The sequence below is a fragment of the Amphiura filiformis genome, chromosome 2 (genome assembly GCF_039555335.1).
Source record: "Amphiura filiformis chromosome 2, Afil_fr2py, whole genome shotgun sequence".
Lineage (NCBI taxonomy): Eukaryota > Metazoa > Echinodermata > Ophiuroidea > Amphilepidida > Amphiuridae > Amphiura > Amphiura filiformis.
Window position 1 is genome coordinate 34789354 of NC_092629.1, and position 18924 is coordinate 34808277.

At 37.6% G+C, this 18924-nt stretch overlaps 1 protein-coding gene across 1 annotated transcript in view; it reads right to left on the reverse strand.

The window, feature by feature from the left end:
* Positions 1-2065: 2065 nt before the first annotated feature.
* The window catches only part of LOC140146127 (uncharacterized), an 82968-nt gene continuing 66109 nt past the window's right edge, over positions 2066-18924 (reverse strand). The window contains exons 19-24 of the mRNA XM_072167883.1: positions 16721-16956; positions 13994-14171; positions 9430-9453; positions 5482-5552; positions 4841-4974; positions 2066-2147 (exon numbers count right to left, since the gene is read on the reverse strand). Coding sequence (XP_072023984.1) covers positions 4853-4974; positions 5482-5552; positions 9430-9453; positions 13994-14171; positions 16721-16956 — 631 coding nt within the window. The 3' untranslated portion in view covers positions 2066-2147; positions 4841-4852. The remainder of the gene's footprint in view (positions 2148-4840; positions 4975-5481; positions 5553-9429; positions 9454-13993; positions 14172-16720; positions 16957-18924) is intronic.

Sequence of the window (18924 nt, forward strand, 5' to 3'; positions counted from 1 at the left end):
GGAGTTGAAAAGTGGGGGTCAATGTGGCCGCACATCCCTGTCACCCATTTTTAGTGAGTTCCCCCACCCCAGGCATAGAGGGTGTATGGATTTCAACTGTAATGGCCCAGAAGGTGAGCAGTATTTAAGTGGGTAAAACAGGGCAAATGTGAGAATCAGATTTGATTCTCCCAAAATCATATCCATTCTCTATGCATTAAGTTATAATGATCAATTCAATGGTGTAGCGCGAGTCATCCTATGGGGGCACCATTCCCACCAACCATGATTGGAGTTGGGACACCGGGCCTGATCGGAGGGCACGAGCCATTTTTGGGCAATTATCCTGTGGGATTTCATAAAAATAAACAGGGGGGGAGGATGTGCCCCCTGTGCCTCTATAATGCTATACCACTGGATGGATTCTCACTTGATTCTTGCCAATTGAGTTTGTGAGAATTAGGCCAAAAAAAAAAGTTGTTTGTTTGTCCTCCACCGCCCGCTCCTCAGATTAAGGCCTGACCAATTTCTTTTTTTCTATTTTTTAAAAAATTTTTATAAAAATAAGTAAAATTCAATTTTTTTTTTCAGATTTGGAGTATCTCTGGACCTAGCTAGAGCTAAATACTAAGATCTTTCATGGTTGAAAATAAAAAAGTTATAACTTTTCATTTCATAGTCTATTATTTTTAGTGACTTCAAAATACATTGGATTTGAAATCATTAAAAGACTATGACATGAACACAAATTATAACTTTAACTGCATATTAAAGAAACAAAATGTTGGTTTTCTTAAGTCACCATGAATGATTGTAGCATTAGCTCTAGCTAGATCCAGGAATACGCCAAATCCAAAAAAATTTAAAAAAAAAAATCTGCCCGCCCACCCGCACATCCTCTTTCAAAGCTGTGGAGGACAAACAAACAATTATTTTTTTTGGCCTTAATACTGATTCATGCAAAGTGCTGCAAAATTGAGCCCCTGCATAAGTGGCATTTTGCCTTTGTCACATTCACAAAACTCAAAAGTTGAGTCAACAAAACTGCACTTTAGCAATTTGTAAATAATTCGAGAATACTGAAGATTCACATGTGTTGTAAACGTTTAAATATAATGTGACAGGACTATACTATAAAGCATGTATTAGTAACATAATACTAAAATAAAATAAATAAAATAACTTTTCACTATTGAGATAAAATCCATTTTATCTATTCAGCCAATTTGAATATTGCAACAAAAACATTTGCACAACAACATAATTACACAGGATAATATAACTCACGTTTTTTCCCCTCTCTTCAGCCAATATGAATATTGCAATAAAACATAATGCACAACATATTACACAGGATATAACCCACATTTTAGGAAAAAATCAAATAAATCTTATTAGTTTCAGTCGCAGCCAGATTGTGCGCTCCTTTGTCACTAAACAACCCGTCTGACGACAACTTCAAAATATGTCTTTTCTGATTGGCCTAAACTATCAAGCTTCAACCCAGTTCTCAATCAAATTGATTTAAAAGTAGGATGTCACCTAAAAGCTAGCATTATAGGCCAGATGTTAGTGACCTTATAACACAAAAAGTTTGAAAATGGGGTATCTGAACTCATCATTTTATATTTTAAAAAAAAGAAAAAGAAAAGCGCAGTGATTTATAGTGCGCTATGCACAGGCACAACGCCTAGACGTTGATCCACAAGCCTCAGCACACTTTACAGGTTGTCGCTGACCACTATGGCCCCACATCATTCCATAAACCATTAAACAACAAATCAGGGACTTTGCTGCTTCAAGAGCGCACACCCTAGACATACTACAAATAACCATCGCAACCAGGATCAGCTCCCCGAGTTTTGTATGGGTTACAACGAGACAAATTAGCAGTGAGTTCCTTGTCCAGGGAATTTCAAGCTAACTCAATTTTTCCACGAGAGCGCATTTAGGGTTTGAACCTGCAACCTCTCGCACCATAGTCGAACGCCTTATCGATTGAGCTAACTTGACTGCTCACTTAGAACTTAGAATTCCTAAATGGATCTGCTGCAGGTGTCATAGGTCACAGCAGGATACGATCAACATGTCTTATTGCATAACAAGATGGAGATTGCAAATCATACTCATCAATTCAGTGTGTGTTGTTGGAAATGTATGGCAGCTGTCTGTAAGGGAAAGAGAAAAGGTCAAAGGTCAAAATATAAACTTCATTCCAACATATCCCCATCCCGGCTTTACGAGCCCATCCCCACCTCGGAATGTAACTTTCAAACAAAAATAGAGTATTATTCAAACTACATTGTACTACAGTCCAACCTCTCTTATCCGGACATCTTTTATACGGATCTCTCTATTATCCGGATATGTGATCTTCATAGAAAAACATGTTTTTCATGTTTTGAGAACTTGATTTCATGCACTGAAGCATTTAGAAGGACATAACTATGTGGCATACATAACTCAAATACCATATTTCAGTGTTATTACCCCATTTGAGTAACCTTTTGCTGTCTCAATGTTAGCACTTCAGACATTCAATGCAAAATTACATGTAATTCACTTATCCGGATTTTTCACTTATCCGGCTAATGCTTGGTCCCATCATGGCCGTATAAGAGAGGTTGGACTGTATATATAAACAATAAACATATAAAATACAATCAAAATAAACTAGCAATTCTTTTTCAAAGTACTAGTATTCAGTGGTGGCACCAGGGTGGTATCCTAAGGACCCAATATACCGTAGAATTCCGTCTAGAAGCATATATGCTTCTAAACGAGGGCTTTTTTTAACGAAAGATATGAAAGGCCAATACCCTTCTCAAAAACATTGCAATAGATTGGTCTTACAAATATACATGTTGGTACAGCTGCCTTTATCAGTAATATAGTTGTTCAAACTCCAAATAACGCTTTTGCTGAGAGTGTCTGCCTCTTGTCTCTTGTGTCAAAAAACCTCGCTTAGAGGCATTATATGCTTGTAGACGGAATTTTACGGTATGTCCACTTTCGGGCCAAAAACTATGCCCCATTTTAGGCAAATTTTTGTATCCCTGGTGCAGCCACTGACGGTATTCTGTGTTACATAATATGAGTAAGAATGATTGTATCAAAGAGTGTGGTTGATGAAAACATACCACTACTATATGTGACAAAGTTCATTTCTGGTGTGGCCAATAATTAGGACCTGATTCTCGAAGCATGGCTTAGTGGTCAGGCTTCTTAAGCCATGTTTCTCATTTGATAGCGTTTAAATCAATCAATAATCCTATTGCTGAAGAGGATAATAATCTAATCATTAAATAGCTCTAGTCTTTGTTTGCTTTGGCTAAATCCTGTTCAAGTGGTTGGTTACAATTGCATTGTATTTTGTCTAGGTATGTACAACCAACAATAACAATGAGAGGACATTCCTGAACCTCATTGACATGAGGATGATTTGAAATGACCGCCAATTATGACTATATTACCAGCAATGTAGAAAAAGAGACACACGTAGAACCGGAAAAAGTTACCATTTTGTTGAAGGAGCAGAGTTCAACAAACCATAACCCCGCTTCTGGATATCGTTTGAGGTCAAATGATATAATATTGTAAAGCTTATTATGTATATTTTCTAAACACAAAATAAAACAAAATTGACCGGGGACCGACTTTACGGCTGATTCGTAGTGTCCAGACACATATGAGTAAGAATGATTGTATCCAAGAGTGTGGTTGATGAAAACATACCACTACTATATGTGACAAAGTTCGTATTTCTGGTGTGGCCAATATAATTAGGACCTGATTCTTGAAGCATGGCTTAGTAGTCAGGCTTCTTAAGCCATCTTGCCTAAGCCCAATTAGTCCTATCAGGCCTTAGCCTAATTGTGACCCACTCTGACAAAATATGTATGAAATGAAAGGATAAGAATTGGAACGCTGTTTTAATACAGTTCACTTGATACACTTTTGATATGTATGAAATGTGATACAATGAAAGGATAAGAATTCAACGCTAATTTGATAGTTTCAATATAATTTTGATACATAAAAGGGTTAGAATTGGAATGCTGATTTGAAACAGTGACATACTTGATACACTTTTGATATAATTATGTATGAAATGAAAGGATAAGAATTGAAATGCTGTTTTAATACATTTCATTTGGTACAGTTTTGATATGTTCAATTTGATACATCCAACTTATTTGATACATTTTTGATACATTATCTTAGCATTTGATACACTTTTGATATGTAGGAAATGTGTATGAAATGAAAGGATGAGAATTTCAATGCCTCAATACGATTTTGATACATAATAGGATTAGAATTGGAATGCGGATTTGATACAGTGACATATTTGATACACTTGATACATTTGGGTGAGAATATGACTTTTTTTAATGGGGTCTTTGGGTGAGAGCCAAAAGAAGCCTTGAAAATCAGTGATAGCCAATTCGTTGCTGTTCAGATGGAAATATTAGGGTCTAGGTCTTTGGGTGACAGATCTAAAGGAAAAATATGGGGTCTTTGGGTGACAGAGCATGTGCTGGTAATGGGGTCTTTGGGTCACAGCAATGGTGAAAAAGGGGTCTTAATAGCCCTACATATAAATCACGTCCAAAGTGGGAGTGCCCCCAGTTTCAGCACATTATTATCATAGCTCCCATTGGGCGCCCCATTCCTTTTTAAAGGATTTTTTTTTATTTGAGCCTGGTCCCATCAGGATCCAAGTTACCATTTAAACAAACAAACAAACACACAAACAAACATATGTTGTTAGTGTTTTTAGTAAGAAAAGAAAAGCACGCAAATCGGTTAACACTGCATTACAAACTATAACTATGCACACATCAGCAAAATATTCTACCTGCAGGCAGGGTCAAAGGTCATGCTGGTTGCTAAAGTTATGCTGTTTAGCCTGGTGAATGTATTCAGGGTTAAGAGGGTGGAATGCATGGTCTGATGAGGCTGGTGAGGGTGGAGGCTTTGAGGCTGGACGAGCTGTGTGTGGAAGGTAGCGAGCAAAACATGTCAATAGTAAGCCAGTATGGTTGGGGCACCTTTGTTAATACAGAGAGGACATTTTACACGTGAGCGCTGATTAGTGAATTCTTGATTGACATACATGTATATGTATATGTATATGTTTGAAAATATAAATGTGCAAATTTATAAAATATTCAGGTTTTTTTTTTTGAAAAGCAGTGGCTTTTTTCGATGGGAATTTTGTGTCACATGAAGAAGGCTTTTCTTTTCTTGCCGGTAATCACTTTTTCTCTATCCCCCCCGGCAGGTGGTGCTGTAGCGCTGTGGACTTCATTGCTTTTTTAGTCCATAGAGATAGTGGCCCCAAAGAGCACTATAACCCAACCCCAATGACATATAGATCAATGTTTGAAAATGCACCCCGAATCTGCTGCACATCCCGAATCTGCTGCATATCCCCGCACCCTCATTTCAATTAATCAATCAATTTATTTATTTTCATCTATTCAATCTATAACTTACCTAAATCAAATGTAATTCTCTCTCTAGTAGAGCCTGCAGACTTCACTGCCCTCCTCTGCTTGGGCGTCTCTCTGCATTGATTAAAAGTTACAGAAACATACAAAATAATAAGAATATTAAAGCCATATTATAACATTTGCTGAGGAGAACGCCCTCAAAAAAATTTTAAATTCTGTTTTTACACGATTGTAATGTACTTTAGTCAATAAAGATACTCTGCAAAAATCAAGACTTTAGGTGCTGTAGTTTTGTCAAAATCCAAGATTTTGAATAAAATGATGGAACCGGTGTTTTATTATTATGATGGAAATATTAGTCGAACACGTATGCACAGTACGTACACGGTGTGCGGGATACACATACACACACACACCCCGAGGTTCATACCGTATTACAACCGCGGGAGTAACATGCATGGGCGCTAGTAGTAAATTCCAATTTCTATGCTTACCTCACTTGTTCGGCTCAAAATTAAAAGGGGACATATCTAGCTAACATTTTATGGAAAATAAATATTAATCTATTTTTACAGAAATGTTATAATATGGCTTTAAGGCATCTTAATTATTGTGCATCTATCATTTCATTTCATATAACACTATCTAGCATAGTGAGGGTGATCAAGGCACAGTTCACCAAAATTCATGATTCATTTTGTTGAATTAGATAATAGATGTATAATATGTCTGTCTAATATGTATGATGATGATGACGATGACGATGATGATGTCTGTCTGTTGATATACATGAAAAAAAAAAAATAAAAATAAATAAAAATAAAAAAAATAAAAATAAATAAAAAAAAAAAAAATAAAAACTAGATGGACCGCGGTTCTCGGATGTCATGGTTTTCGACGCTTTAGCGTCGACCGTGATGCCTCCCCCCAAAGGGGGCGATGTGGCACTCAACAGTTGATACAAAGCAGTTTTTATCAATTTGACCTCAGATAATCTCTGGGTGACCCCGGATGACCCCAAAATGACCTTCCAAATATTTGGCTCTAAATGTTGACTGTACCCACCAAGTTTCATGCACGTATGACAGTTTTTACTAATTTGACCTCAGATGACCCCTGGATGACCCCAATATGACCTCCCAAAATTTGGCTCTAAATGTTGACTGTACCCACCAAGTTTCATGCCCATATGCTAGTTTTACTAATTTGACCTCAGATGACCCCTGGATGACCTCAAAATGACCTTCAAAAATTTCGCTCTAAATGTTGACTGTACCCACCAAGTTTCATGCCCATACGACAGTTTTTACTAATTTGACCTCAGATGACCCCTGGGTGACCCCAGATGACCCCAAAATGACCTTCCAAAAATTTGGCTCTAAATGTTGATTGTATGTACCAAGTATCATGGCCATACAACAGTTTTTGCTCATTTGACCTCAGATGACCCCTGGGTGACCTCAGGTGACCTTGACCCACTAACCAATACAAACTCGTTCTGCCTGGGTCAAGATGCACCCACCCACCAAGTTTGAGGAACGTGCGACCCCTAGTCTCTGAGAAAAGAGGTAAATAAGGAAAATGGGCCCCTGACCTCAAATGACCTTTAACCTCAGTATATGACCTTGAACCTCACCCAAAAAAAAGTAGCCAGAGTTTTTGACCATGACCCACCTATCCTGAAAATCTGAAGTCAATCCGCCCATGCATGCCCGAGATATAGCGTCCGGACGGAAGCACGGAAGCTCGGAAGCACGGAAGGACGGAAGCACGGACATTGCAAAAACAGTATGCCTCGCGGTGGAGGCATAAAAAATGTACCTCTTGCTGTAAGTTTGGAAGTCATCCAGTGGGAAATTTGATTCATTATAATGGATCTTTTATATGATATAATGATCTTTTTTTTTAAATATGTGTTCAAACACCAGCAACACCTCATGCATGTATAAGACCTGAGTGCTCCCGAGTAAACCCTGACAAAGACACAGAGACTGAATTTGGGATACAGTCCAATAACACTGGACAACAAATGAAAACTTTTCTCTGTTACTGACGAAAATCCATGTATTCTTCGCTAAATCAGGGCCGCTGATTTCAAATATTAAGTCAGTTTTACTGAGAATGCTATAGGGTCACTCCATATAAAATCAAGGAGGCCCCCCACCCACATTACATTTTTTCCTTGCATATTTAATGACCCCATGACACAACGCGCAATTACAGAAATTTTTATTTTTTGACAAATTGGGCATGCAGTTAGTGTGTATACAACGTTTCAGACCTCTCTCTCTCTTTATAAAGAAGGCACAGACTCTCAAAGATGAAATTTATTTAGAGGGCAACTTTTGGGTCCAAATTTAGACCCCCCTACTCCAACTTTATATGGCTGCCACAGTAAATCCGTAAGAGATTTGCAGGTTTTTAATATTTTTACAGGTACAACATATGACTAAAATATAAAGCAAATCTGAGGGGGTCAGGTGGGGCACCTCCTTGATATCATATGGAGTGACCCTATATCAAAGGCATTATAAAATATATCCGCTATCATGTTTTGGTTAAACCATCACTGAAATGTCTTGATGGAACCTTTAACCATGCTAATCACTCACATCACCCTTATAAAAAAGAAATCAAGGTGAGAATACAAGAAGCGCATTAATAGACTCATTTTTAAGCCAATTTGCTGATAGGCCTTACACATATCTGAAAATCTTGATGTGATGGACAAATTCCGACTTCAGATTCCGAATCAGAATGCTCAATTTAGTCTAGAACACATACTTTTACCCCAGTAGTAAAATCTTTGTTGCCAAGTGACAGGCTAAAAGTCAATAGAAACCAAAGGAATATTGAAGCTAAAGATGTATTTTTGAAGGGCCAAAAATTGAGTAATCATAATAAGCGATATCATTTTAAGCAGTCAAGTTAGCTCAATTGATAAGGCATTCGACTACGGTGCGAGTTCGAACCCTGGCGGTGCCTAGAAATTCCCCTGGACAAGGAACTTACTGCTAATTGTCTCATTGTAACCCGTACAAAACTCGGGGAGCTGATCCTGGTTGCGATGGCTATTTGTGGAATGTCAAGGGTGTGCGCTCTTGTAGCAGCAAAGTCTCTGATTTGTTGTTAAATGGTTTATGGAATGATGTGGGGCCGTAGTGGTCAGCAACAATCTGTAAAGTGTGCTGAGGCTTGTGGATCAACGTCTAGGCGTTGTGCCTGTGCGTAGCACACTATAAATCACTGCGCTTTAAAAAAAAAAAATTTAAGCTGACAATCTAAGTATTTTCGATTTGAAGATATATCCAAATGATAATTTCCGGACTTATCCTAGTTTTGTAGGAGCAGGTGTGAATAGGTAGTAGGTATATGTTCACTGCAGGTGCATGGAAACTACCAGTACATGCACTGTAACAGCCCTCTTATATCAAGTTTTCAAAGTAACATATTACAATACCTCCAAGGTTCAGAGAAATTAATGAGGTGTCACTAGAGCTGGAATATAGATAAAAAAATAAATAAATGAATACTGTCTCTGCATCCTCTTAAATGAGTTTGCTCTAGCTATGATGGCTATGTTTTATATCACACCATCTTTCCATCCTAGTAAGTACCGAGTCTTGGTTGTTCACGCTATGATGGCTATGTGATCTCAACATAGCCAAAATCTATAAGATATTCAAATTGTACTCACTTGGCCCTTAAATACGCCACTAGACCTAGGTCTCTGTGTCACTCCATCTTTCCACCCTGATGAGTCTTAAATGATGTTGCTCTCGCTATGATGACAGCTATGTCATAACAACATAGCCAGAATCTATGAGATTTTCAAACTGTACTCACTTGGCCCTAAATACACCACTAGACCTAGGTCTCTGTGTCACTCCATCTTTCCACCCTGGTGAGTCTTAAATGAGGTTGCTCTCGCTATGATGACTATGTCATAACAACATAGCCAGAATCTATGAGATTTTCAAACTGTACTCACTTGGCCCTAAATACGCCACTAGACCTAGGTCTCTGTGTCACTCCATCTTTTCACCCTGGTGAGTCTTAAATGAGGTTGCTCTCGCTATGATGACAGCTATGTCATAACAACATAGCCAGAATCTATGAGATTTTCAAACTGTACTCACTTGGCCCTAAATACACCACTAGACCTAGGTCTCTGTGTCACTCCATCGCTCCACCCTGGTGAGTCTTAAATGAGGTTGCTCTCGCTATGATGACTATGTCATAACAACATAGCCAGAATCTATGAGATTTTCAAACTGTACTCACTTGGTCCTAAATACGCCACTAGACCTAAGTCTCTGTGTCACTCCATCTTTCCACCCTGGTGAGTCTTAAATGAGGTTGCTCTCGCTATGATGACTATGTCATAACAACATAGCCAGAATCTATGAGATTTTCAAACTGTACTCACTTGGTCCTAAATACACCACTAGACCTAGGTCTCTGTGTCACTCCATCTTTCCATCCTGGGGAGTACGTACTGAGTCTTAACTGAGGTTGCTCTCGCTATGATGACTATGTCACAACAACATAGCCAGAATCTATGAGATTTTCAAACTGTACTCACTTGGCCCTAAATACGCCACTAGACTTAGGTCTCTGTGTCACTCCATCTTTCCACCCTGGTGAGTATTAAATGAGGTTGCTCTCGCTATGATGACTATGTCACAACAACATAGCCAGAATCTATGAGATTTTCAAACTGTACTCACTTGGCCCTAAATACGCCACTAGACCTAGGTCTCTGTGTCACTCCATCTTTCCATCCTGGTGAGTCTTAAATGAGGTTGCTCTCGCTATGATGACAGCTATGTCATAACAACATAGCCAGAATCTATGAGATTTTCAAACTGTACTCACTTGGCCCTAAATACGCCACTAGACTTAGGTCTCTGTGTCACTCCATCTTTCCACCCTGGTGAGTCTTAAATGAGGTTGCTCTCGCTATGATGACTATGTCATAACAACATAGCCAGAATCTATGAGATTTTCAAACTGTACTCACTTGGCCCTTAATACACCACTAGACCTACAATGCTGGCCATAAGTGTTGGGACGGTTTGATAGGGTAATGTACATAAGCACCCCACTCCCCCCGATCAACGTTGAATCCGACTTTTTTGGTCACACAAGCCTTGTGGCACCCAACATTGATTGGTGGGGAAGGGGGAGGGTTGGGGTGTTAGGAAAGGGTTTAGGCTTGACACCAAAGAAACCTCCACTTTATCACGTTAATAATAACGGAAATAAGGTCATAATATAGTGTACGTTTTCCATAAGTGTCCCAACACATTTTGGCCATGGTTGTATTTGAAAAGTTGAAAAAGAATCATCTAATTTCAGTTTTTTGCTTATAACTCAAAAAGTAGATATGATATTGACACCAAATTTGGAGCAGTTAGAGATCTTATCATTTGGCTTTACCAAAAATATTTTGGATGGCTACATTTTACATTTAGGGACTGGTCACTTAAAATGTCTTAAAGCGATATTTTGGCCCTGTCTATGTTCACTATTCGTCACTTTAACTGTCAAAAACTTGGGTTTTAAAATGGAAAATTATTGTTTCCACCAATTAAAATGTTACATTACAGCTATAGAAGAAAATAAAAGTTATCACAACATCTCGTGATCAAAAAACAAATAAAGGAATCGAACCCATGCACACCTGTTTTCCCAATTTACCGCAGTCTACCACAAATGAAGCAACGGAGTAAATCAACTTGTTAGCATTAATTTCGATTACATACAATAATGGATGAAAAAGTACTGTTTGTTAGCTCAGTTGATAGTCTGCTTTTATTTGTGATATTATTTATGAAAATAAGAATCCTACATATTTTCATTTCAACAGAAAAGTGAGAAATTGGTAATTTTAATAAGAAAGCAAAAAAAAAACAAAAAAAAAAAAAAAAACAATTTTTTTTAATCGTTAGGAATCGAACTCAGACTTTTTGAGCATAAGACAGACCCTTATCAACTGAGCTAATAGTTTCAAGTAACATTACGAAGTATTTTGGGGCATAAAAGCTATTGCGAAGTTAATAAAAGTGTTTAAACTAACCCGCTACTTTTAGGACATGAAAATTGTCTTATTGGCTATAGAAGAACGGTATTCAAGGCCTTTTTGAAGAAAATATATTCTAAAAGTGTAAGAAAGTCTGAAACCCACGGTATGCACTCGTAATCTAAATAAAGAGATGGTAGTGATTCTCTTTTATTATAGCCTGCATACCGTGACCAAATCACCTTCCGTGTACAAATGTCAATGATGAATCGAATTATTGAACGGTTCACTGAGGCATTGTATTATCTAAATGACCTATGCCGTGCATTAGGGTTTCAGCTTTAGCATAATGGTATCGCCGAGTTATAAATATGTTTAATAAGGAAATATAATTATTAGGTCTTGATGATGCTGAAGCTGATGATGATGATGATGATGATGATGATGATGATAATGATGATATGATGATGATGATGATGGTGATCATCATCATCATCATCATCATCTTCATCATCATCATCATCATCATCATCATCATCATCATCATCATCATCATCATCATCATCATCATCATCATCATAATCATCATCATTGGATCCAAAAGGTGTGCCTATATCTGCCTGTAATAGACTAGTCAAATTTCTTGGAAAGGGGCATAAGCCATCAAGGCGCATTTTTGGTTTAAAGTGGTATCTATGACTTTTAAGTCAGTTTGGGTATGCTAAGTTCATGAATCACGGATACCAAAAATAATTTATATGCTTTGACCTGCTAATTTGCATCAAACAAATTGACTACCAAAGTTATCAGAGTTTTAAATACTAATTTGATGATTTTGGCGGTTATTTTGTTTTTATTCAAAATTATAATGTCAAAACGTTATAATTGTTTATGGTATCCACGTTTGTTGGATTCAGCCTACCCCAATTGACTTTAAAAAACATAGAGACCGTGTTTAACTTTAAAAAAACGCACCTAAGACTTCTATTACTCAGCAGAAAGTCGACTAGTCTAATAGGATATGAAGGTGAATAGTCAATGATGTTTGCTATCTTCTGAAGATGATGAAATTCTGATTTAGATATTATGTGTAATATTATGATAATTACTTTTTTATGTGCTATGTTATTTTTTATACGCAAGTTTCTTTGAAAGCGCTTTAATAAATTTCAGTTATAAAATGTAATTTAGGCCCACTCCTGCCGACTATGATTATATTTACACGATTTACTCGTTGTAAATACGTTTTTGATGCAAACGATGAAAATGATTAAAGTTTGTTTGTTTTTTGTCTAAAAATGAGCTTTTTTAATTTTAAGTATTTTTTTTTTCCAAAATCACTCTTTTAAAAGACTTCAATCAATTCCTGTCAACAAATATCATGTATTTCTGGCGATTAAATCACTACTCTTTCGAAATAAAACATCATTTTAAGCAAAATATGTAGTTCGCATAGGCTAATAATGTTCAGAACGCACTGTAAAATACATGATATTATGTATAAAATGTGACCGTATCCCTAAATCACGTGAGGAAAATGCAATATTTTTTATATAAGTGAAAAGATAAATAGTTTCTCCGTTTTCATGTAAAATTTGATGAAAATCCAAGCTATGGTTGAGGAGATATGGGCCAAAACACACATTTTAAAATTTGATTTTTGTACCTTAGAGACAATGCTGGCCATAAGTGTTGGGACGGTTTGATAGGGTAATGTAAATAAGCCCCCCACTCCCCCCCGATCAATGTTGAATTCGTCTTTTTTGGTCACACAAGCCTTGTGGCACCCAACATTGATTGGTGGGGAAGGGGGGAGGGTTGGGGTGTTAGGAAAGGGTTTAGGCTTGACACCAAAGAAACCTCCACTTTATCACGTTAATAATAACGGAAATAAGGTCATAATATAGTGTACGTTTTCCATAAGTGTCCCAACACATTTTGGCCATGGTTGTAGGTCTCTGTGTCACTCCATCTTTCCACCCTGGTGAGTCTTAAATGAGGTTGCTCTCGCTATGATGACTATGTCATAACAACATAGCCAGAATCTATGAGATTTTCAAACTGTACTCACTTGGCCCTTAACACACCACTAGACCTAGGTCTCTGTGTCACTCCATCTTTCCACCCTGGTGAGTCTTAAATGAGGTTGCTCTCGCTATGATGACTATGTCATAACAACATAGCCAGAATCTATGAGATTTTCAAACTGTACTCACTTGGCCCTAAATACGCCACTAGACCTAGGTCTCTGTGTCACTCCATCTTTCCACCCTGGTGAGTCTTAAATGAGGTTGCTCTCGCTATGATGACTATGTCATAACAACATAGCCAGAATCTATGAGATTTTCAAACTGTACTCACTTGGCCCTAAATACGCCACTAGACCTAGGTCTCTGTGTCACTCCATCTTTCCACCCTGGTGAGTCTTAAATGAGGTTGCTCTCGCTATGATGACTATGTCATAACAACATAGCCAGAATCTATGAGATTTTCAAACTGTACTCACTTGGCCCTAAATACACCACTAGACCTAGGTCTCTGTGTCACTCCATCTTTCCATCCTGGTGAGTATTGAGTCTTCATCTTATTTATAGCAAGTTCTCTATGATGAATGTCTTTTCCACCTGCTAACCAGAAATTACCATATTGAATCAGCACTGGACTTCCCATTTGCTCTCTGGATCTTGTGGGTGTGGATGATCTGGAATCTACAAAACAGAATGAAAATTTAAGGGGTCTGCACACTCTCAGAAATGCATTAAAGCCTTAAAGGGCAGGTCTATAGCAAAAACAACATCATATCATTGGCAAGCAAATATTATGAGGACAATGAAAATGACTCCTTTTTTGAGAAAATAAGACGTTTAAAATTGATATTCCGCAAAAACCAACTTAAGCGGTGAGTTCCTTCGAACGAGACAGATTTGGCCTAGAAAAACGGTGACGTCATGAAATGAGATGTGCCCGCTGTGAGAAATCAGCCGCTTCTTTTTTATATATTAGACAATTGTGATATTACAATTCATATGTATATCAATATCATGAGAAATATTAGGCCTAAAAATAAATACATAATTTGAGCTTAGAATTTCATCTGAGACTAGCATATAAACCGTGTTAAGTCCACAAACTCATGTATCTGATTTCCCTGTATATTGCAATGCTATAGTTTCAATTGGATGAAATATTACAAAGCAAACGTATAGTAACAATTACTGTGTGGGCTTTGTTCCCGAAAGAGAACAATAGCGTGCATATTGTTATGCAGCATTGTTATGGTAAGTGATGGTACAACTCATTGTTGCTAATGTCAAACTTGTCAAAGTGATTGTGATTGTATGATGAGAGCACGATAAAGTGTCCGCTTCATTTACCTATCCTACGTCATCATTCAAACGGGGGAGAACACGTACGCTTCAAACGGGGGAAGAACACGTACAAGGCTGAACTTTACCCACACAATTTCTCCTTTTTCAGGAGAAATATGCACAAAAAAATTGCAACAAGTGTCAACTTGTAATGTAATAATTATTCTCTACGAATAGGGATAAACTTGTTTTTGCTATAGACCTGCCCTTTAATGTACGATTTCTGTCAAATTTTGATTTTGTTATTCTTTATTCAAAATGTTGAAATAATATTAGTAATAATGGACGAGAAGGATTGCTGTCCATTTTAGATTGACATAACAAGGTAAAGTGAAAGAAACCCCACTGGTTATTTTGGTCATTTAACACATAGTTCTAAGGGAGGACATATTATCATAATTTTTAAATTATGATAATATGTCAAATTTTGCTCTGTTGACCTACAAAGACAACAAATTTGGCCGATTCCATTTTGGTGCAAGTTGTGTAAACATTACAAATATGCGAAAAAATCAGGTTTGAAAAAAAATTAACCAATTTCATATTATAAGACCGTACATTGTGGCTTTAATTAAAAGTGCTGTAACCTCTTTATAATAAATTGAATATGTAATGCTAAACAAATTACTTTTTAAAAGTCATTTTAGCCTTATTTGGTCAATAATTCCAAAAATAAGGCCAATCTCCAAAACATGAGTGAGTGTTTAGATTACAGAAACTCACAAAAGCCAAATTTAGGATTCCCACTTTTTTTTAATGAGGCAAAAAAATGTATCAAAAATGTGTGTTTTTACATCAAATCTGTTTATTTATATAGATTAATTGATTAATTGATAAGGCATCATCCAAAAATGATACTTTTATATATCTTGCACTTTTAATTAATGCATTTCTCAGAATGCATGTCTTAAGTGAGACTCGCTGAGATTTTTAATATTTTTTAATGTAATTCGCTAAATTGCAGCTAATCAAATGGTTTGACTGAATTACTAATTGATTGATTAATGAAATGAATTGATCGATTGATTATCAAATAATTAAATAGATGGTTGGATTGGTTAATTTGATGGATCGATTGTTTGATAGATCAAATTGATTATATTTTATTGATTGATTTATTGATAGATTGATCAAATCAGAAATATGAAAAGAGTCTCTACTGGTGTTTGAGTCATTTGGATAAATAAAATATTTAAGTAATACAATGCAGACTTTATTATTATCTTATAGATAAAGAAAGACTTATTAGATATTGATTTTCCATGTGAGACTCAAAAGCCACAAAACTTTTTTTCCACACACTAGAAACAATTCCTTAACCCTAACCCGCCTGAATACTACAAAATACTACTTGATATATGCGCTGTGCTTGGCATGCGAGGGGTCTCGGGTTCGAATCCCACCCAGAGCAAACAACTTCTTTCCTTCTTTTCTCTCTTTATTCTTTCCTTCTTTCCCTTCCCGTCGCCGAAAAGCCCTAAGGGCGTTAGGGTTAGGTTACCACTATCGAAACTCAGTATAGGCTTCCTTAACCCTAACCCGCCTGAATACTACAAAATACTACTTGATATATGCGCTGTTCGTGCATGCATCCCACGTGGTGTGATGACGCATCGCCCTAAGTGATATATAGGCACTGTCTCGCTGGCCAGCGAAGCCCAAGACCCGTGGCAAAGTGTCGCCGACCGAGTGCTTGGCATGCGAGGGGTCTCGGTTCAATCCCACCCAGAGCAAACAACTTCTTTCCTTCTTTTCTCTCTTTATTCTTTCCTTCTTTCCCTTCCCGTCACCGAAAAGCCCTTAGGGCGTTAGGGTTAGGGTACAAATAATAGACTCCTTTAATCAGTTTTGCAAACTTAATTTATAAATTTAACAACCATTTATCTTACAGGCACTTCCTTGTCTAGAACTTGGCCGACCTTTCACCCCTCCTTCATTCCTCCATTCATCAGATCTTTCCTTCTGGTAGCTAGTGATGTTGCCAGGTCGAAGGTCAACTTCTATGACCTGTGACCTTGCAATCGGAAGCGATCTCCAGCTAGCTGAGGACTTGGCTGAATTAATGCGAGATGAGGCGGATGTCCTTGCAGTGCCTGGACGATTCCTTCTTGCCACAGATGATGGTCTTCAGGAAAAATAAAATGCAAATAAAATAACAAATTATGACATAAACATAATATGCAGAAAGTCAATAAATTTTGTGTACGAGGAATTTCACAGAGGATGGAGTATGGGTGGCAGTGCGCAATTCCAGTTAAAATCCGTACATCCCCTATGGAAGACATGACCTTAATCTTTCACACTAACTGTCGTTTTATCTTTTCTGTTTTGGGAGCTCTATTGTTCAGAAACGAAAACGAAAGGGATTAAGTGAGATGGTGTGTAATTTGACTTCATTGTTACGTTTGGGGCATCATGCTTCTCATTTCAAGAGGTAATAATAGGTGCTGTCAATCACACTTATGTCTGTCAATAAAGGTTGGATGATAAGTCAATTATATGCAACACTGGTGCTTCAAGTGGGCAATTTTACTCATGTCTCTCATTAACTAGGCAGGATAGGCCTACATCAGGTCCGAATGCAAATTTGATGTCATTCTGGTCTATATTACTGTGACATAAAAAAAAATGACCCCTGCCTCTTCTCCTCTCGCTTTCTTCTCTTTCTAGTCTGTCTGTCTCCCTCCCCCAACTCTCACCTGTGTCATCTTTTGGATTATGGTTAAGCATCTGCAATACATGTAGGTATATGATGCTTTAATCAGAGAACTTGAACCACCGTTACTAAAAAAATCAGTCCAAATCCCAGGTCTAATAATCAAAGTCGCCCAAGTTTCCTCATAACCATTGGTTTCTATGCGACATGTACCTACCAGACTGAAGTTGTGAGTGCCAATGTTAAAAAGTCACCCAATTTCTTAACCATTAGTTTCTACGGGACAGAAAATTGTCAAAAGTCGCAGGGAAAATCATTAAAAGTCACCCAATGGGGCTACCAAATTTAGGGCCTGACTTGGAAGGTTTGTGCAACTGTAGCATACACAAGTCATACACACAGAAGTGGAGTTCTGCATAATTGGTGGGTTGATTCACATCATGAAATATTGACCACTCATTCGCTAGGCAATACTTGTAGAATCGCTTGACCTTGGTGCCAAAGTTTCTTTGTAAACACCGAAGAGATTCCTGTTTCAAAACAACATTATATAGACTTATGCCCATATCATATACTAGCAGATCAGCATGCGACAACAAAATTACTTGTGATCAAATGCCAGTAGCGATGTAAAATACTACCAGCATTCAGTTGTGGCCAGTGATGTCACAAGAAAGTTGCCTTTAGTCAACTGGCTGCAATTTGACTCTGTAGGGTATGCTAGTGACTACAGATTGATATATCTGCAGTCACTTTTCAGATCAAGGGGGGGTCCAGGGGCCCGCATAAGGGCTCCTGGTGGGGTCCAGGGGCGAAGCCCTGGCGATGTCGAGGGTCAGAGCCCCCGAAGCCAGAGGGCTACTACACTGTAAAAACCCTATTGAGGCCCTCTCAGGAGAGCAATTTTACAGGAAAAAAAGACACATAAATGAAGACAAAATGTTTAATTTGAATGAAAAAATACCACTTTTTAGTACAATGTGAGCGAAAATCAAATACTTAACCTCACTTGTTACTTATTACAGAGGGTTTCTAGATGGTCCGTTAAAGCAATTCTTCCCTTGGATCCATAAGATATCATGTCCCCACACAGTGAGCAATAAGCTTTACCGACGACAGCAATTTTTTTGATACTATTTTCCTCCACCGTACAGCTCAATTCGCGACCATCTTTAACATGTATTACTTTCACTTCGTGATCCAGCCAGCTCCAGCGGAACGTGTTTTTCAGATCTTTATCAACTACGCCGACGTTCGCGTCATTTTTCTGAAGCGTTTTCATCTTGATTTTGGTTTAATACTGATAAACAAATCCTGTCGATCACACAATATCAGTTGTCAAAATTAAAGATGGCCGAACAATGTTGATAGAAAGCAAGCTTATCAGTGATTGGTTTATATCGGCAAGTGACGTCATAATGGACCAATCATAGAAAT